This window comes from Takifugu rubripes, chromosome 16 (assembly GCF_901000725.2).
Source record: "Takifugu rubripes chromosome 16, fTakRub1.2, whole genome shotgun sequence".
In the NCBI taxonomy this organism is placed as follows: Eukaryota; Metazoa; Chordata; class Actinopteri; order Tetraodontiformes; family Tetraodontidae; genus Takifugu; species Takifugu rubripes.
The window spans coordinates 5,641,413-5,662,116 of NC_042300.1; the positions used below are offsets into that span (position 1 = coordinate 5,641,413).

At 44.5% G+C, this 20,704-nt stretch overlaps 3 protein-coding genes across 7 annotated transcripts; 1 reads left to right on the plus strand and 2 right to left on the minus strand.

Moving 5' to 3' along the window:
- Positions 1–1,200: 1,200 nt before the first annotated feature.
- On the minus strand, positions 1,201–9,504 carry mmut (methylmalonyl CoA mutase). 2 transcript variants are annotated; one of them, XM_003971519.3, is made up of 13 exons: positions 9,379–9,504; positions 8,395–8,828; positions 7,936–8,303; positions 7,687–7,844; positions 6,872–7,043; positions 6,490–6,738; positions 6,260–6,371; positions 5,250–5,365; positions 4,002–4,117; positions 3,428–3,559; positions 3,198–3,345; positions 2,554–2,721; positions 1,201–1,989 (listed from the first exon to the last, which is right to left on the minus strand). In XM_003971519.3, exons 2-13 carry the CDS (start codon positions 8,789–8,791, stop codon positions 1,861–1,863), a joined length of 2,265 nt encoding a protein of 754 aa, XP_003971568.1. In that variant the 5' UTR covers positions 8,792–8,828; positions 9,379–9,504; the 3' UTR covers positions 1,201–1,860. The 2 variants fall into 2 exon arrangements, with proteins under 2 accessions (XP_003971568.1, XP_011610208.1); XM_011611906.2 differs by lacking the exon at positions 9,379–9,504 and adding an exon at positions 8,910–9,102.
- Positions 9,505–10,152: 648 nt separating this feature from the next.
- On the minus strand, positions 10,153–16,502 carry fkbp1b (FKBP prolyl isomerase 1B). Of its 2 annotated transcripts, XM_003971520.3 has the most exons (4): positions 16,292–16,502; positions 15,669–15,716; positions 11,446–11,558; positions 10,153–10,853 (listed from the first exon to the last, which is right to left on the minus strand). In XM_003971520.3, the coding sequence occupies exons 1-4, from the start codon at positions 16,326–16,328 to the stop codon at positions 10,725–10,727; spliced, it is 327 nt and encodes a 108-aa protein (XP_003971569.1). In that variant the 5' UTR covers positions 16,329–16,502; the 3' UTR covers positions 10,153–10,724. The 2 variants fall into 2 exon arrangements, with proteins under 2 accessions (XP_003971569.1, XP_029705225.1); XM_029849365.1 differs by lacking the exon at positions 11,446–11,558.
- Positions 16,503–16,774: 272 nt separating this feature from the next.
- Positions 16,775–20,685, plus strand: wdcp (WD repeat and coiled coil containing). 3 transcript variants are annotated; one of them, XM_003971576.3, is made up of 4 exons: positions 16,775–16,898; positions 17,672–19,580; positions 19,661–19,781; positions 20,198–20,685. In XM_003971576.3, exons 2-4 carry the CDS (start codon positions 17,691–17,693, stop codon positions 20,380–20,382), a joined length of 2,196 nt encoding a protein of 731 aa, XP_003971625.1. In that variant the 5' UTR covers positions 16,775–16,898; positions 17,672–17,690; the 3' UTR covers positions 20,383–20,685. The 3 variants fall into 3 exon arrangements, with proteins under 3 accessions (XP_003971625.1, XP_029705740.1, XP_029705739.1); XM_029849880.1 differs by having other exon boundaries at positions 16,782–16,898; positions 17,681–19,580; XM_029849879.1 differs by lacking the exon at positions 16,775–16,898 and having other exon boundaries at positions 16,916–19,580.
- Positions 20,686–20,704: the final 19 nt, after the last annotated feature.

Genomic DNA, 20,704 nt, shown 5'->3' on the forward strand with positions numbered 1-20,704 from the left:
TGGGAACCTCAGACTTTTCTAAGTGCACGGCACTGCTGGCCCTCACTGACCACTCCTTGTTCTGCTGCTGACATGAGGTTAGACAGAAACCTCCAAGGACTGTGATGTTTGCTGAGGACATTGTGCTCTGTACCGAGGACAGGAGGAAGACAATCTAAAGTGATGGAGGTCTACACTGAAAAAGAGAGAAATTGAGGTTAGCTAAAGCGTGAGGGACCCAAGCGGAACAGTAAGGTTACTGGACGCCTGGGGGTTGATAGACGAGCGTGGGTGGGAAAGAGGTGAAACAGTTCAGTCATGGTGCACAATAAAGGTGCATCAGATGCTGTTGGCTCAGACAGGAAGCAGAGCCGGGGGTGGCAGAGATGAAAATGTTGAAGACTCTCTTTGGGAGTGATGCAGCGGGATAGGATCAGGAATGAGTAGGGACAGAGCATGTTAGAGAGGAGATTGGGACCGTTTGCTAAGGTCCACAGGCAAGACAGTGAGCTGAGGTTGGACCTGCCAGGCAGGAGACCCAGAAGAAGCCCAAAGAGGGTATTGGTGAATGCAGTGAAAGAGGCATAAAGGATAAGTGGTAGTTGGCCTGTTGGGGAAATGGATTTGAGAAGCCAGTATTGATTTGCATTGACAACCAACAGCACGAGGGGCAGCTGTGGCTCTAATGTTGGCATGATAATATATATAACATTCATCAGCGGTTTTAATTGCTTTTCCTCTTAGACAGCCTCGCTTGTGGAGGAAGAGCTTTGAGGCTTGACAACAATGCACATGATGAACAATACAAGGGTTCATGAGGCTTTCAGGTGGATCTTTGTGTTCACAAAAGAGAGGCCAAACACTTATTAGGAAAGGTTTTCCTGTAAAATGTGAAGAACACTTTAAATGAGACATCATATAGAAGCCTTCTATAAGAATCCCTGCTGCATACAATCTGCTCTCTCCTGGAGGGATATATAGTCCTGAGAAAATAATAATTCTAATATTAATCCACTATGGTGGATGGTGTTTCTAAAAAGTTTAAATTAGATGGACATAAAAAGAAAGAAAAGAAGAAAAGGTCTAGAAATAAGGTCTAGAATAAGAAATGCCGGTCCTCATCGTGTGAGATTGCTTTTGAAGCTGCAGCAAAAACTCCATGTTGATGCCTTTGGAAACGTTCAATCCAAACGTGAACCATTCACACGCATTCAAAGGGTCGTTTCAGAAAAAGTGAACAAGTTTATTGTGAAGAAAGACATCAACGTGAACTCTGTTTGGATTCACGTGTACAAAAATACATCTTTTTGAACTGGTTTCTACATTGTGATCAGTTTTCTGATGTTTAATAAGATTTATTTCTCCAGACATGAAGTCTGTTTCTACAGTTTCACCAACAAATCATGACAAGTCATTGAAAAGCAACTTTTCACCTGCTACAGTGTTATGCAACCAGCAAAATGACAATTTTATATATTATTCCCAAACTTTAGAGACTAGATGTTGAGGCGTGGGCCATTTCCAAACTGGCTTTAAGCAGATATTTAAAAATTCAGGAAAGTGATATTTAAATTATGACTGTTATTAGAGACTGTGATGTGAGGTCTGATTGACACAAGGCTTCCGAATAATGATCTGAATATCACCGTAACACACAGATTTAATCTTTTATTGAACTGAAACATTTGTTTGAGCAATACAGTCACTTCTTTGTGAGAGCAGCTTTGGGAATTTGAAGGAAACTCAGCAGAGAATTCATTATTGATGCTTTTAAGGGGATCCAAAAACCATTTAAATGTTGGATGCTGATTAGATGCAGTCTAAAGCAACATGAAGGACTGCTGCAGATAACACACAAACCTAAAGCCTCCATCCTACTTTTCACATTGCTTGACGGATGTTTTCCAGGTTCTTCTCTATATTGTCTATGACCTCCACAGCGGCTTGTGGAATCCTGGTTCCTGGGCCAAACACTGCACACACGCCACTCTGGTACAGGAACTCGTAGTCCTACGAGCACAAAGAGGTTGGATCCACTTAACTGGTTTTGCAGTTCATCAAATAGTCACTTTTTTATTTATCAGTCTTGAGGGAAAGCGAGAACGCTTTTACAGAGTCTCTGTGTAAATGTGTCACGTCAATTATGGCGGATTCAAGTGTGACGTGAGCTCAAAGGACGGCGATGAAGCCCACAAGAATGGCTGAAACGTGGAAGAATACGTGTAGCCTGCAATTAGAGTCCCCATAGTATTGAAATTCTCTCCCTCTGCATGGACATTTGAATTCTTTACATCAGTTCTCTGCTCATAACAGGGATGAGGAGCAGCTTAAGAGTGGACTGACAGATTTTCCCTCATTCATGTGAAAGTCAAGAGCCGAAATCTGTGTATGTGCTGAACTACAAAGCAAAGCTGTGCCTATTTGGTGCTTTTGAAGTGTTTAAATTATGCACTATTGTAACTATTGCCTTGCCTGTGTCCGCATGCAAATGGGACGTTTAATTCAGTGCTGATCAGCGAAAAGAGAAACATAAGACCAGGACACGGGAGACTGAAGTAATGAAATCTTGTGAACCTGTGGCGGGATGACTCCTCCGCAGATGACCAGGATATCTGGCCTGTTCATCTTCCGCAGTTCCTTGACGAGCTCGGGGACCAGGGTCTTGTGTCCGGCGGCGAGTGTGCTGACGCCAACACAGTGGACGTCTGCGTCGACAGCCTGCTGGGCAACCTCCAGGGGCGTCTGTTCACCCGAGTGGAAAAACAAAGGAAAGAGCCAGCACATTATTCAGGGGGATGTGGCCAACCGATTCCAGCAAGCAGAACATTTATACGTGTTTTTATAAACCAGACATTGCGTGAGTTTATGTATCTTCACCATCTTAAAGGAATATTAATGATTATATTAATATAAAACTGGCTTTGAGTTCATCTGAGTGAATAATAAATTATTACTATAGGCTGCAACTACAAAACATGGAGCTTAGTCCATAAGGTGCAATAACTGCATGTACATAACACTTTTATGTATGAATAAAAAATTCATAAACCTCTTATCCAATCAATATTTACAAATTGAACAAATTGGTATGGCAAATAAATGGAGAGAGGGGGATTTTAAAAGGCAGGAAACAGAGCTGTAATAGAAATGTAAATTTCTGCCGCTTTGGTTGTTCTTAGCTCTGTTAAGAACAAGTCTAACTCCAGCGGGGCTCTCACCTGGAACAGTGGTCCGATGTCCACGTCAAATCCCAGGTCAGCGAAGCCCGTGGCGATGACTTTGGCGCCTCTGTCGTGACCGTCCTGACCCATCTTTGCCACCAGCAGACGCGGGTTCCTGCCCTCATGTTTCTTAAAATCTGCGATTCTAAAAAAAGACATGCATGAGAAGGACGTTGGGACCACCTGAACCAGCCATCAAAGTGACCAGTGAAGAGGTGAATTTGTACCTGTTGTGAGCCAGGGCGATCTCTTCCTGCTCGCCATACTCACTGCGGTAGGCACCGCTCACCATCCTGGTGCTGGCTTTGTGTTCACCAAACACGGCCTTCATGGCGTCAGTTATTTCACCTACGGAGCACCTGAGTGATGCAGTGCAGACCAATTCTTCAGCCCGCTTTTACTTTTTAGAGACCAAAGCACTAAAATCTACTAAAATATGACCTTTCAATTATTTAAAAACACGGCAACAAGCCTCTAAATCACAGGCGCTTGCTGCAGTAAAATATAAATGATTAAGTCATCTCAAACTAGTCAAAATCACCAACTGTGCTGGAGTTCTCTCAGGTGTAATAAGACATTTATTCTAGTGGATTTAACTGGCCATGAGCTCTCAGAACTCTCTAGCCAAGAAAGATGTGATCAGCATCTTAAGTGCGACACTGGAGAGTCATTCTGTCAGTGCTTGAATCTTTAAGAAAGTAATCATCGTCAGTGAGGACATTATGCAGCTATTATGAGACTGCTGCTGGAGAATCGGTGGAAAGGTTGATAACACTGACAGATGATTTAATAATCTCTGACCTGGCACGTGCTGCCTCCACAGCCAGGGCCAAAAGGTTACCCTCCCTGGTTCGGGCACACTCCTCTATGGCTTCCAGGCACTTCTTCGCCGCCTCGGGGTCACGACTCTGTCTCACCTACAAGAGGAAAATCATCTGCTCTGTTAACAGCAGTAACGCAGCACGAAATCCCGCTGCCGTGCATTTGTGACGACTGTTGGAACACCGCAGACTGTTAACTAAGATGTTGCCTCAGTGACTCAGTTCTTTTGTCAACATGTTTTTTTTTATGTCCTCTAATATTAATGATTCTATGCTTAGCAGAGGAAATATATTTCATAATTCATGTACGCAATTATAAAAAAGGAAACAAGCGAGGTGTCAGGGCGCTGTGCTGGGAGGATGTAAGTCATAAAAAGCCTGAGCAAACATTTCAATTTGCACGTTTCTTCTATCAAATCTCAATGGAACAAAGCAATAACAGAGGTTACCAGTGGCAACGGTGCCCACTTTACCCAACCGAGGGGTCTGTCTCTCCTCTCGGCCTGAGCGAATCTCAAAGAATACACACAGAGATGGAAGACTGCTGCCCATGTCTCCAGAGTCCGTAAAAACAAGTCTGGACAACAGTTGTAAATGTACAGAAGAGATTTAGGGCCACCCCATGAGGGGAAAGGAAGAGGAGCCATTTTTTTGTCATGACCTTTGGGAGAAAAGTCCAAATGTCAAGAAGAAATTGGAAGTAGGTGAAAAAAAAATCATCAAAATGTTCCTTGATTACATTTTGACAAGAGAGGACAAGTTTCAGAAATCTAATAGTGGTTGTCAGGGAAAGTTAATGCGTTATCCAAAATGCCTAAAATTATATCACATGGAAAAGAGGTACAAAGAAGAAAATCGGTGGAGAAGCAGTCACTAGCATAATGGATTCATTTTCCCTTAACTGTCACATAGGAAGCTAACTTCAGGGTCATGTTTTCAGCAGCCTGTTCAAAGCCTTAATACTGACACCTGTGCTTGTGAGTGCTTGTTACTGAAGCTGAGTCCGAGCTATAGTTTCATCTGCATGGCATTTTGGAACGGTTGTTCTCAAAAGGTCCACTTTTTTGCTACATTATATTTTGATTTTTTTTCTCAATATTGTGATTTCGACTTTTTTCCTGACATTTTTCACTTTTTTCAAAATGCGTAATGAAACATACTTCCTCTTCTCGTCTTTTTTCTCATGGCTAGCTGCAATGCTCTTCCAGGTCCATGGACGAGTACTTACCTTTTTGAGTTTTTCTATCTGTTTCTCGCGTACGGCTGTGTTATCTATAGCCAGCACTTCCACCGTCTCCTCCTTATCTAAGCGGTACTTGTTGACGCCAACGATGACCTCTGACCCTGAAGGACAAGAGCACAAATTGTTTTTTTAAATATCTGGACTTATTCTAGGCATTATCTGTTTAAATAAAGTGGGAGCTACTAATAAATCACTGAACTGTTGATCAGACTTAAGATGCAGATGAGGAAGAGTGATGGGATTCATTTTCACCCTTCTCCTCTCGATGTGTCTTCATCCACGTGCAAATCTCATTTTTGAAATGCATATATATGAAGTTATATGTCACTGGCGAGGATGGCTTTACATCCAGATTTACCAGAGACCTAATGAATGCCAATGGGAGTGGAGATTATGGAGATTTCCATCCTGTCGTGGCACCTCAAGTGCCCAGTGTTGGAGATGGAGGCACTTAAAATAAGTAGAATTTAAAAATTTACTCCAAGGGCAAAGTAATGAGTATTTAATATTCAGAGCTGCACACCAACGTTCCCTCCCCCCTGAGGCAGCTCTGCTTCTAGGTCCCAGTCGCGCAGGACCATTTCGTTACATGTAAACACTTAATCTTAAAGCACCCTGGGAAAACAACTGGTTTGATTTCCAACACACAGCTACATTAATTATTCCAATAGGGAAATACAGTCAGGCCTCTCTTTTATCCACTATATCTACAACCATTGAGAACAGAACCGCTTGGAAAGCTGCTAAAGAATTTTATGAGCTTTATTCATTATTATCTGGAACGTTATTATATGGGAAACAGCCCTTTTTTGACTTAATTAATTTAATGATTAATGATTCATCTGCCCAGGACAGTCAAGCCACTGAGAAAGTGGAAACTCTTTGTGTTTATTAAACATGGAAAGAAATCCAAAATAACTTGATATTCAACATCTCAGCTACTGAAGGAGACCCGATTCCTCCACGGTGTGAAGCTGGTGTGTTTTCTTATGCACCTGAGTCAATGCGGGCCTGTCTGCGAGCAGCACATTCTTCAATCCTCAGCTTTGGGATGCCCTCTGCCACAGCTTTGGCCATCCCTCCCATCTCTTCAATGTCCTTAATGAACTACAAAACAATAAAAGAAACATTTACTTTCACGTCACATTATCTGCCAACGCCGACGCTGGAGCTGCGGGTGAAGAGAAGCTGAAGTTAAATCAGCCACGGCGCTCCAGAACCAAACCTTTAACGCCGTGTTGTACACATCGTCTGTTAAAGCCTCCATCATGTGCGAGCCCCCCCATGGATCAGCGACTTTAGGGATGCCCGATTCTTCCTGGACGATAATCTGGGTGTTCCTGGCAATGCGAGCGCTCTTCACCGTGGGCAGGCCCAGGGCTTCGTCAAAGGAGTTGGTGTGGAGAGACTGCGTGCCTCCGAACACGGCGGCCATGGCCTCGATCACTGTACGGATCACATTGTTGTACGGATCCTACCGGTAGAGGAGGGAGGAGCGGAATTGATGCGAGAACATTGATCTCAATGTGCAAAAGTCAGCCAAAATTGTCTACAAATGATACTTTCTGGGGTCTTTTGAAGGCCTTTAAATCACAGCTAACCCTCACCTGTTCAGTGAGCGACCATCCTGAAGTCTGGCAGTGAGTGCGGAGGAGGAGAGACTTGGTGTTCTTGGGCTGGAAATTCTCCTTTATTAGTGTGGCCCATAACCTCCTGGCTGCCCTCAGCTTGGCAATTTCCATGTAGAAATTCATGCCGATGCCCCAGAAAAAGGACAACCTGGGGGAACAGACGTGGAGATGAAAACATTGAATGAAAACAGCTACATCGGTAAAATTACCATTGACCTCACAGATTCAGCTGCACTTTATTGATTTATTAACCACGAAGTTATTGAACATTCAGTGTGAAAACATTGGACTTTCTTGTCATTGTCTGCAACAGCTGTCAGGTTCATTAACTCCACTGTATTTTTATGAGCTAATCTTTAAGACCTTACAACTCTTGGTTTTTGGTATTTTCCAATAATTCTGCACACGGAAAATTACTCATAATCAAAGCAAAGATAACAGTTGTTCCTTACAGTAGGTGGAGGAATAGAAACACCCCTTGGGAGAGGAGATACAGGCTGTATTTCCTGACCAACTGTGCAATTTAATTCATGTTCATTAATATGAATATGAACTGACATCTTGCTCTTCGCCTCCCAAAATCAGTGCTGCTTCCATTCCTGCATAAATAGCCTCATAAACAGAAGCAAAGAGCAAACCCTGGAAATGTAAATGACTCCTGACAGCTTTAACTGTTTAGAGCAGTGAGTTAATGCAGTAAAGGCAAGCTCAGATTTTTTTAAATTACCTGGCTTTAAAAGAATGTTTGCGTCCTCAGTAAAAAGGACCTTAAGTTTAATGTTTTCTTGTACCTTGGAGCAAACTCATCGATAGTCAGGCCCGCTTTCAGACCAGTGCGGCAATATTCCAGGCCGTTAGCGATGGTGTAGGCTACCTCCAGGATGGCATCAGCACCCGCTTCCTGAAGATGGTAGCCACTGATGGATATGGAGTTGAACTTGGGCATGTGCTGGGAACATGGGGAGCCATAAAATTCAGCCCGACTCAAAAGCAATTAGCAATCAAATAAAAGTAAGAAGCCTCTGAAGTATTATATAGACCTGTGACGTGTAAGCAAAGATGTCAGCGATGGCGTGCATGGAAGGCTCGGGCGGGAAAATGTAGGTGTTGCGGACCATAAACTCCTTTAAAATGTCATTCTGAATGGTGCCGGTTAGTTTGGATTTAGGCACTCCCTGCTCCTCTCCCGTCACAATAAACATGGCCAACACTGGGATCACGGCCCCGTTCATCGTCATGGAGACGGACATCTTCTCCAGAGGAATTTCATCAAAGAGCATCTTCATGTCTTCCACCGTGTCTATCGCGACACCAGCCATGCCCACGTCTCCGTGGACCCTGGGGTTGTCTGAGTCGTAGCCGCGGTGTGTCGGGAGGTCAAAAGCCACGGAGAGACCCTGTTGTCCGGCTTAAAGAGCCAAAGATTGAGGAATCAGAGTTTCTAACAATGCGTCGTGTGAATGGTGATGATTTACATTATAAAAGAGAGAATCATTTACCTTTAATATTGTCCTTATAAAACTTGTTGCTCTCCTCCACCGTACTGAAGCCAGCATACTGCCTGATGGTCCAGGGTCTGTAGGTGTACATGGTTGGATAGGGCCCTCTAGTGAACGGAAACACTCCAGGCAGCTCATCTGCGCGCCCAGCCGAGTCTGCCTGCGTGTACACGGGCTTGATGTCGAGACCCTCCGGGGTGTGCCAGATGAGATCTTCTGGGTTTTTGCCCTTCAGCTGTTTCTTAGCCAGGCTGGCCCATTCGGGATGCAGTTCAACTCGGTCCGGACAGGGTACCGAAGTGTGAAGCAGACAGCGACGCGTGCGTGCTGAGGAGGCACAAGCTCTGGCCAGATGCTTCGCAGCCGCGGCTGCACAGGCCCGATGTGCAGTCAGCATTCTTCAAAGATGCCTCAGTCAGATGCACATGGATCACCTGCGAAGGCAAAACAAGGTGATGTTTCTCTGGTTGCTTTCAGACAACGTTATTAGCCGTGTTGGAAAACTGGCCACTTACTGCAACTATTATTCGTATTAAAGCAGTAACGGGTATTGCGTTTGTGTACGCTGGACTGTGCGTGCGTTTCCAAACGATTAGATGTGGCTTTTGCTACGCAATTTGCTAACTCACATTGTTGTTATTGCTCTAACACTGCCATTAGCAACATTAGCATCATGGTTGACAAGTGGCGTGAAAGTTGACATGCACAATAAAACTAAAAATCAACAAAGACGTGCCTTAAAACGGTGACTATGAACCACCACAAATTAAATCCACATTTAAAAAGCCCTCGGTCCTGTGTGTGTTTACATCTGAACAAAAAATGCTAATGCTGATTAACACTTTAGCAAAGACTGACTGTAAGCTAGTCTGGATATGCCCACGCCTTTAAGAAATACAGCAGATATTTACTGACACGAAGCTTTTAGGAGGCACGTATATATCAAAGCATATAGTTTTCTATTATTTAAGACACGTTTCTGACCTTGTCGCTAGCGCTCTTTAGAGCTCCGTTCCATTTAAAGTACTGCAACCTTGGAAGGGTGCATGTGGAGACCTAACAACGACACAAGCGAGGGTGCACCATTTCGAGTAATAGAAAATATGGTTCGTTTTTTAAATAAGTAAAATTTGATATTACAAAGTTACGATTATGAAATGTTCGTATACATCTACTTAGAAAATATGTGTGTAACACAAGTTTGTGCTTTTGAGTTTTTTATTCTTGAGACTAAACAATGTTTGTCGGGAGGGGGGGTCGAAGCCTCTTTGAACGCAGCCTCACTGCCCACCTTATCGCAAGGTTCATCGCGCGCCTCAAACACAAAATCAAGAAATTATTATCTCGTTCTCCATAAAATACAAACTCGTTGTTACGAATATTAATCCTCAAGTAAATTTTATAAACCCATATTTTGAGTAAACACAAAGGAACAACCGGCAACGCAACCAGGAACTCATCAGCAGGCGGCAGCGTACCATTTCGCGAGCGTAGTTGTCGTTGGAGTCCCTTTAATAGGATGGTTCAACTCTGAAGAAAGGCGTGTCGTTGGTCCTCCAATCAGCTTTCGCAGCAGTCGCTGTTAACCAATCAGATCTTTCACGCTTTCCCAACACCCCGGAAGTACTTACTAGAGCCAAGTGTCCACAGAAAAACACACATCTTTCAAAAAGTAACACTTGTTTAAAACGTTGTATTTGTTTATTATCTGATATAGTTTTATTAAAACGTATTTAAATCACTCACAGAACACAGGTGTCAGAACATAGTACATGCCATGTTTATTTAATAGTTGGTCAATAAACTGTAATAACAGCGATGGCTATTAAAGCACTGTACAATATTGAGTCAGTTTGAGTTGAATAGGGTACACTTGCAGTCTGTTTTTATTAAAATATGCCAAACAGCAATATCATTCAGAGCATTCAGCAAGACAAACTTTTATCGATATAAGACACGATACAGAGTTATGTAATGCCCGGTTAAGATTCGGCGTAGACATTTTTCTCATATGTACCCTTTGATTTGTGTTGAAATTGTAAGGCAGTAATTGTTTTATTTGCAATGCAGCTCAGCTCTCCACCTGATGAAAAAAATTGGACTTTTGTAAAATGGCATCTCTGACTAATAAAAACAAAAACAAACAAAGGTGTGATTGATCGTGTAAAAGTGTTGTGGCGGTATTATGACAATAAAGCAATAAAGCAGCAGTAGACATATTTAAATACTGAAATAAAGAAATCAAATGAGTGGATTATGGGGAGGGGCAGCTGCTGAGTTCACTCCTCCCTGATCGCAGCCTCGATAACCTTTGCGTTTAGCCCCGGAAATCATTCCAGCTTGATTAGTTCCACGTCGAAAATAAGAGTGGCGTGTGGAGGGATGACCCCGGGGTGGCCTGTGGCTCCATAAGCCATGTCCGCTGTGCAGGTGATTTTTGCCCTCTGTCCCAGGCTCATCTGTAGCATGAGGACAAAAGAGAAAAAAGACACCTTACGATCTGTCAGACTAACAAATGCAGCACAGTTGAATTACTAACTGGCCAATTGCGAGTCATCACGTCCTTGTTACAAGGAGCTAGCTAAGGTTAACTAGCATCTTCTTGAATGGCACTGTAAGAAAGCCCTAGCGAGGTCACATGTGCGGGTGGGAATAAGAGACTTTGCCCCTCAGTCTTTGGTCATAAAGAAACCATATTGTACTACTCAGCCAATTCACCTCAACCTTAAGACTACTACTTTGTGATCTCTCCCTTAACAACACTTAACCTCAAGACTACCATCTCCATACTTTCCTGTATATGCAATCTTAAGCTTCCTAACCAACCTCAGAGTTGTGAATAAACATAAAGTCCCCTTGGCTTGTCAATGGATTCTGACCAACAGCCCGTCCTCAGATCTCTCCAAGCACCTTGATTCTTTCAGTGAAATCATGATTATAGCCCATAATCAGCCACCTCAAACAGCATCAGTTCCACTGAGGCTTACAGTCGAATGGGTACTGTTTTTGATTAGGAGAAGTATGCAGGATCTACTTTCCTGACACTCTTACCTGTGCAAATCCTTCCTCCCAGCCTTTAATAACCTCGTTCCGTCCGATCGTGAACTTGAAGGGCTTGTTCCTGTCTCGAGAGGAGTCAAACTTCTTTCCATTCTGCAGTGTGCCTGCCATAAACAACCGCAGCACCAAATCATGGTTAAAAACAAGGACTTCTAGATTTATGCACACCTTTTCCACCAGGAGCTGAAGTATAGGAATGGGACGTTTAAGATCAAGGTCACCAAAGTTATTGTGGCAGAGGTTCTTTTCAGGATCTTGGTTGTCTGCCAGTTCCCCAAATGAACAAATGGAATGTGACTTGTAAGGCATTTGACCTGCTTTAGCGGACTATTTTTGTAGCTATCTAGGCCTTTGCTCCTTTTTATCTAGACCACAGGGAGTGATGGCTAACTACAGCGGTGCAGCAGGGGCCTTCAGAAAACTGACCAACATGACAATGAAAATTGGGCCATTAAACAGCGCTAGAGGCACAAACGCGGGCGCGCTCTGGACCCACTTTGTTAGCTATTTCCACACGCTCACAGTGTCTCCCCTGAGGGGATGCAAACTGCTGTCTGAAGTGATCTGCTTTTATTGGACAACTTCCATAAACTTGCTAAACCCTAAAGCCAAAGAATGTAAATCCTTAGCAGTAGAGACAGTTTAAAATCTTCTATACACAACTTTGGAGAAAATGTTAATGAACTGAAGTACAGTGTTATAACAGTTTACTGTTTTAACCATCTGCATTATGTGTTAGTAGAATATAAGAGATCATCTCTACACCACCAGAGCCCAGCCCTCAATCATGGCAGTTTACTGTCAAATTATTATTTCAAACCAAACTCAAGAAAATGGGGAGGGAGTTTTTACCTATGCCGCGATCCCGCCACTAGAGGGCGACCAAAATCTATTGGTTTTATGTTTGGTGAGCTCATTCTATAGAAGACTGGCTTTTACTCCCAATATGAGACCAAAATACAGCTATTGTCTATAAAAAAAAATTAGAATTGCATAAAAGGTAAATGCACTTTAGTCCATTTGCGTGTAGAACTTGTGTTACTGTTGAGCACACATAAAATGACACAACCTGCAATCAAACCCTTATCTTCTTTGAACCTGGCTGTAAATGTCTGAAAGACTTATGTGCATTAAATGCCGCCATAAATCGGTGTGAATAATTGAAAGTTATGTGCTACCTAAAGTTTACTGATAGCATCCGACTACTGTACTGCTGCTTCTCCGCTTTCAAATCTCCTAAACTTAGTAGGAGCGACCATTTCCAGGAATCACTGCCGGTCGGGTCCAACCGGGGAGTCATCGGGTGAACACGCTAAGGCCAACGCCGCAATCCTGCATCACCTGAATGACTCAACTCAGCATCATTGCAGGTGCAACACCAGTAAAGCTTTGCTAGCGTCACAGTTTCCTTATAATAAACACATCCTCATATACATTAGCTTAATTTTTCACAGTGACTTAAATAAATGTTTGAGCCCTTTCAACAGAATTCCAACTACTCAACACCAAACCCATTTCAGTCCGTTATCATTCTGTGGGTGGGGTCCCTGCAAAATCCAGCCTGACCCATCCCTTCCTGAAGCTGCTTCCAACACTCTCTCCTGATGAAAAGCCTAGACGTGGTTGTGGCATGGCTATGGTGCACAGGGGAGGGGTTATTTTTACCCAGTGTACTGTATCCTGTCGCAGCCCCAGGCCGGCTGCCAGCTCAACAACCCTCTTGGCCAAGTGTGGATGAAATGAGACGGGTGTAAAACTATCTGTCTGCGGCTAACTTGTGTTGCTTGTTGCACTCCACAGCTGCAAGCTAGCACACCTCTGCGTAAAGAATCAACTTTTCCTCCCGAATACACCCAATGCAAGGAGATGATGTCTCATCTGTGTGCCTATTCAAGTTGGGGTCCTGGCATTGATGTCATCTTCCTCTTCATATATCTGCAGTCTCCACAGGCTGATACTACACTCAGATTACTTCACAGTACTTTAATGGCTACACATCAAGACCTTCTCCACTTACTGAACCCTGAGACCCTGCAATTGAACACTTCCCACCACACTGACTGGAAGGCCAATTTGGCATCTTCTGGGATGCAACCCTCTCCCCTTGTTTCCTCTATTTCTGTGCCACGGACGCCAAAGGCCAAGAGGTCCCCGTTTCAGCTCGTTACACGGTGAAGCCTGGAGCTCCAACAGGGTCTGGAATGACATCCACATTTAGCCGTGACCTCTTATCCTAAAATTCAGCCGTACCTTGTGAGCGTGTGCTCACCTCCTCATTTATCACCAAACTCCAGGATTGCTTCTGTGCTTCTCTTAGATTTGACATCAGATCTGCCTCTATAATATTTCCGGAGAGCCCGACAGCAAAGCGAGCGTGCAGGCAGATGCAGAATGAGTCGAGCCTAAGAACTGGCCTGGCCAGTGTGTTTAAGCATGACTGGAAACAGCAAGGATGATGAAAGATAACCAGGAAAATAGACGCTAACGCAACCAGATTGACCCAGCAACCACAACAAGTGAGGGCAGAGCAGCCTTTCTGGTGCTGTTTCCTTGACACCGAGCAGTTTGCTGCTGATGCCTGTTAGTGAGTGTGTGTTCGCGTGGAAAACGCCTGAAGTCAAATCGAGGCTGAAATAGGCAGAAAGCGGACAGAGCCAGTTTCAGAGAGGAAGAGGATCCCACGTTTTGACGAATCAAACAGAGTGCTGTCAGATCTCAGAGTGAGCCTTGAGAGCTGAACTCCCTTACAAAACTGAAACCAGGGGTGGATGCAGCCTGCTGCTCCTCTGAGAGCCAGCTGCAGCAATTTGGCAGATTTAGGCTCCAGCGAACCTCTGTTAACCACTAAACTATCAATTCATCAGCACTAAATCTTTACTTTCTAATTAATCTTAAAATAATAATAAAAAACCAACACAGACGAGAGGTGTTTATTAATGAGACGTGCTCAGAAGCTAGCTGAACCTGGGATCTCGCTAACAAATCATCATCCACACTGACAACTTAGTGCTACCCAGCAGGCATTTTATCATTGTAATTTCATGATGAAATTCAATGAATGCTGATTTAATATCGCCTCATGCTTCAATCACACCAACTGTTGCCTAAAATATTTAGAATTTATGGTTAAAGTTGTGTTGCAATACAGCAAATATAAAAACAATAAGACTAGAAAGACTCTCGTGTGACTAATGCTAAAGACAAATGTAGCCTCCAGGCACTGGGTCATCTTTAATCAGCCGTCACCACGGCGATAACAGAACTTTATGCAGCCCGGATGAACCGCATGATAGTAACAACAGTTAGGAGGAAATTAAAGAAGAGAAACAAGCAGCCGCGACTCTGAAATATGTCCAAACACCGTTGGGGCGCTGATGGAGATTTAATGACTTCTTGCGGTTTTTGCTCAACCCTGAACCAAATAATCCACCATCGCACAAAGAGCAGCTCGCTGCCAAGCTCTCCAGACGGGTGACTCACAAACAGCAGCGTAGCGCTTCTCAGAGGAGCAGCGCCGCATTCTTGTGTCATTGACACCGACAGCACAAGTCATTCTTGCAGGAGTAGATCTTTGCAGAGGTCTCGCCTGCAAAAGACGCGCGGCTACTAGATCGCCGCCCTCCCTGCTCCAACAGACAGAGCACAAATGGGAAGAGGCGTGATTCACGCAGGCTAATCTGCACTGAGAGGGATAAACAGGAGGCAGAAATATTTACTCCTTTGAAGCAAACCGGTTTACAACAGCCATAACAACACAGATGGTGTAATACCTTTTATAGCCGTGTAATAAGTGTGTGATAGACAGGCTGGTGGCAGACACAGCCAGGCTTTGTTTACTTTGTGTCTGACCTAGCTGTCTGGACTTCCACGCCTAAGGCAGCAAATACCCCCAAATTTATTTCTAAAATGTCTCTGTCACACAGCCACCCCCCCCCCCCCCCCCCCCCTTAAATCTGGCAATCTGACAGGAGACAAACAGGAAAAAGAAGGGATTTGCTTGTGTGTGTGTGTGTGTGTCTCTGTGTGTGTGTGCGTGTGTACCATAACAGAACAGTTTTTTCCCCATTCAGCTCCTCCCTGTTTGTCACTGGACCCAAATCAGGTACATACATGTTCTTGCAGCCTCAATACAGGCTCACACACATTTCCAAACGGAAGGGTTTGATCGGGAAATAAGTTTGACAGGGGCCAAAATGAAAGAAGCACTCAGTTACCTATGTAATGCACAACACAGGTCTGGCCCTTCTTTGGGAATGTCCTTCCTGTGGAGAGAATAAGGGGGAAACACGTGTTATTATGCGAGGCCAGCTCTGAGGCTACTCGGCTAATCCCGCAGATTAACGTGACTGGGTTCTGTCTGTCTGGCGAGCTGCTCCTGCCTGGAATGTTCTGCAGACGGATACGCATTTAGAATAAACGCCTGCTTTGTCCAGCCTTAGGGGCTATCAAATGCCTCTGATGTCATATAAATAGTTATTTTCACGAGGGCAATGCCGTGCCGTCTAGCCTTTGTGGCATTTAAAGATCGTTTTGTCGCCATTTAACAGGAACGGGGAGGTTAGGAAAGAAATGGAGAGATCTAGAAGGGTGCAGTGTGGGCGCCAAATGATGTTAAATAACACCCGAAATCCGGACGTCAGTGTCAGAGCAAGACCTACTTTTAATGATAGTTGCAAACTGTCTGAAGAGGTCAATTACAACCAAGTCTTCATCAATTCATATAAACTTAATCTTTTGCGTAAATTTGGTCAATGTTTCAGCGGCATTCCGGGGAACTCCCCAGCCCCACTTCCACCACCACCTCCGCATCCGAACCCACACAAGCGCATAAACTTACCGTCCCCGGGAGATATTGTCTGGACTTCCACCCCCATGTTTGTGCTGCGTTGAATGTAAAGTTCGGGAAATTAAAGCCTCAAACACTGTTTCTCGGGATTTCCCCCCCGTTTTGTGACTGCTGAACGGACTCTATCGGGGGAAAAGATGCATTCGCAGACAGACAGCAGCCGCGGCCGACCCGTCTTCTTCTTCTCTCTTGGTTTTTCCTTTTGCAGACATCATCGGTGTTGCATTACTGCCACCTTTTGGCCTTACTCCGTAGTTTCCGAAAAGTCATAAGGCTTGGTATCTTCAGTTCTCTTGAGATTCCTTATCTTGTCAAATCATAGAACGCAGAAAGTAGACTTAAATATATGTCCTATTTTCCCTCTAAATCACAAAAGGATTTTTATTCAGGATAAGCATTTTCTGTTTTACATCGGGGAAGATACAGTTTTTTTTTAACTTGACTACATTTCCCATGATGCACCATATATTGGTTTGCAAGTTTTGTTTCCGGGTTATGTTTAACACATAGTCGACACACGTTTTTGTCGGCAAAATATTACTTGCGAGATGAGAAGCCTATCTTTAGTATTTGTATGAGACGTTTGTTTTGTTATAAGGTATGAATATAGTTTCTTATTTATTGACGTGGCTAACAGATCGCCGCCAACATAACATGGCTAAATGTAGCTATATGCTCCGTCCCGCTATGCTAAAGTTGTTTTCTTTGCTTATATGACGTTAGTAAGACATTCTCCATTATTCTTTTGTCGCAATAATCTCATTTTAAAATAATCTCTTTTCTTAAACGTAAACTATTTCTTTTATACAGTATGTTTTACCTGAAGTGTAAGACATAAAAATGTTAAAATGCAAAACATTGTAGGAATGGCTATTGATACTTTTAATTTGAAAATAGAAATGTGAAATTCATCTTCAAACGAAAGCAATACGCAATATATGGGAATGAAATGACTTTCCAATCAGGCAAGGATCTTTGTGTAGTATGAATGCATATGTGAAATGCCTTGCCCCTTCACATTTGAAAATAAGTTCTGATCAAAATAATCCTGCTGGTTTTGCAGTGCTAAGGGAGATGCTCTTAAGAGAGTCCAACCCACCACTTAAGTCTCCTCTGTGGTCCTATCTGGACCTCTGCGTTGTAAAGGTCATTCAAGCATAAGCAGCTATAAATATTCGTCACTGCAGCCTCAGCTCAGGCGGAGGGGATTAAGGCAGGTACTTGGAAGAAGACACAAGAGAGGCTTTTCCCTATTCTTAATCTGCATGGCCAGCATTAGTTGGTCGTGTGCAGGACCTGTTCAGATCAGATGTATGCCTGTGACCGATGTCTGGTATCTGAGTCATATTTTTAATTTTTCTAATTAAAAAGCTTTTGCAGACCTCCCAAAATGGATCTTGGCAAGGCGAAGCTCCTGAGGACAGGCCTCAACTCTCTTCACCAGGCCATCCATCCTGTGCACGGGATAGCCTGGACGGACGGCAAGCAGGTCTGCCTCACCACCCTCTACTTCATCAATGGTGAGGTGAAGTTTGGAGACACCAATGTCATTGGGCAGTTTGAGCATGTCTTCGGGCTTTTCTGGGGTCCCCTCTGCTGCTCGGACTCCCCCGCCTTGCTGGCTGTTCAGCACAAGAAGCACGTTACTGTGTGGCAACTGCAGCTCAGCGCCCTTGAGCAGAACAAGCTGCTGTGTACTCAGACATGTGAGATGAGCGAGCCTTTTCCCTTGCTCTCGCACGGCTGTGTGTGGCACCCAAAACTGGACATTCTGGCTGTGCTGACCAAGAGGGACACTTCTGTTCTTTTCTCTGTGAGGGTGGACAACAGGAGAACCAAAGCAGACATCAAGGACAGTGGACTTATTCACTGTGCGTGTTGGACTAAGGATGGGACGCGCCTGGTGGTGGCCATTGGCAGCGCTCTGCACTCTTACATTTGGAATGACATCCAGAAGAGTCTTGTGGCCTGCTCTTTTTGCCCCATGTTTGATGTGGGAGGCTACGTATGTGCTATCGCCGCCACGGGGGAGGCTCAGGTAGCCGTGGCCACAGAGCTGCCTCTAGATAAAATCTGCGGTTTAAACGCTGGCATGGCCTTTGACCTACCGTCGGAGTCTCTGCCTAGCGGCGATACATCAGACAACGACAGTGTCGTGGACTCACGAAGAAGATCGGTTGATTTAGACAGAGCCTACAACCCCGCCTCAGGCCCTCTCGACCTCACCCATCTTTTAGCGAGGCACAGACGCTCTGACCCCAGCCCGCTCATTCACCTGCGTCATCGAGACAGCATCACGGGCTCCGGCCAGGACTCCTCGCACCTCATCCTGGTCACCTATGAGCGGAAGGTCACCACCACCCGCAAAGTCAGTATCCCGGGGATTCTGGTTCCGGACATTGTGGCATTCGACCCGCGTGGCTCCACGGTGGCAGTAGCGTCCAACACGTGCAACATGGTACTTGTCTACTGCATCACAGCCGCCACCATGCCAAACATCCAGCAGATCTCTCTCCAGACAAACGACAGGCCTAAAGGGGTCTGTTTCCTCAATGAGAAGATGCTGCTGTTGATGGTGGGTAGACAGAAGTCCAATGACCCCGTCTTCCTGCAGTCTTCAAATACAGAAAAATATTTCCTTCGTCTCTTTGCCAAAGAGTTGATTTACGAGGGAGAGGCGCCGGTCACACCATCCCCCACTGCCCGCTGCCACGAATCCACCTCTAAATTCTCCCCTCGGATTAGAAGGCACTCTGAGCACTTGTCCAAAGAAGACCGGGAGCATCCTGGGATAAGGGACTTGGTGTTACCTGGGGGGGTAGTAATCAGATCACCGGGCAACAGACGGAGGCTGGTGGAGGAGGTGAGGAGCTGCGAGGCCAGCCCTGTCACCAGCTCCGTGGACTTCTTTGACCAAGCCCCATCCAGCGCCTCCTCCGTTACCGCGGAGAATTTCGACATGGACCACGTCAGTCGCTTGACCAGCTTGACGGTGGCCAACCAGCCCAGCAGAGACTCTAGCCGGGCGAGTTCCCCTCGCCCTGAGCTTCTAGACAAGTTCCACGCAGAGAATACTCTTCCTCTGCACGAGAAAACGCCGAGCGCTGCCAAGGAGCAGGCGCTGGAGCAACTGGGCCGTAACATGGAGAGGCTTTTCACACGCTTTGCAGATGTACAGCAGTGCCTAAATGAAATCAAAGATTACGCCCAGAATGGGAAGAAGGCTCAGGCTGCCTATCCCAGTGCCTCAGAACCCCCTTATGTCAATGTCACATGTCAGGTAAAGCTTTTCTCCCATTATTTGTGTTTTTCTATACATGCTGCGTCCCTCTACATCCTGCCTCACCTCTGTATTTGTAGAAGCAGCTGTCAGAAAATGTGTTCATTGATGAGCGGAGGCCAGTCCTGCTGTGTGATGGGAAGCTGTGTCTGCGTGCCCTCCAAGACCTCTTCAACCTCACTGTTGTGGAGATGTTGTATGGTACGTGCCTACGACTCCTGCTTCGTATGAAAGATGCCGAAAAGTCGTAGCTTTGTGGGGAGTAAAGCCGTTTACATTCGCTGGGGAATTAAATAGATTCTTTCAGAAGCTGGTGAGAGGCTTCCTTTGCATTGTCACTAGGAAATCAGCAGAGTTTTCCAGTTTAGGCACTGCAGAATTTTAATTGAGAGATTTTACTGTAGAAATCAAAATACATCCCTGCATTGTTTGTCAGTTATTGAGTTTAAGTTATAATTGGAAGTGATTAAAAGCCTAGGTGAGATTACAAGGGTTTAAAATAAATCAGCTTAGTGCTGCTTAATGACCCTGCTGTTTTGTTCAAGTAGTAAACACATTTTAATGATGATGCCTTATAATTTGGTGATTCAAAGACCCATTTCTCATCATTTTTCCAGGTCCCTTGTGGATTGTACTGGTGGCGGATACAGACGGGTTTGTGCCTCTCACGTTCAAGCCCAAAGAGGAATTTACAGTGCGGAACGGGAAGCGGAAATCTCCCTTAAGAACTCCTGACACTTCATGTCCATCCAGTCCAACTCCAAGCTCCAATCCTAACCCAACTATAGAAGCTTCCACATAGTGGAGGTTTTTTTTCCCTTCTCAAATACATTTGTATGCCTCTTTGAGGCAAATATATTAAATTGATTTTTATAATAAATACACATTAACGGGGCTGCACATTCAGCTGTAATGTTGCAAATGTTGCTGCTTTAAAATGAACGAAAAGTGCAGTTTTTAGGTCTAATTATACAGATATATTGCCCTTAAATGACATGTGGATAATTCAGGTGTACCTTATATAAACTGACCGCTAGGGGGAGCACAACTAAACGAAATGATCTGTAACGCACAAAGCTCGACATTAAAACAAAGTCTAATTGTATTATTCTTTAAAGAAGAGA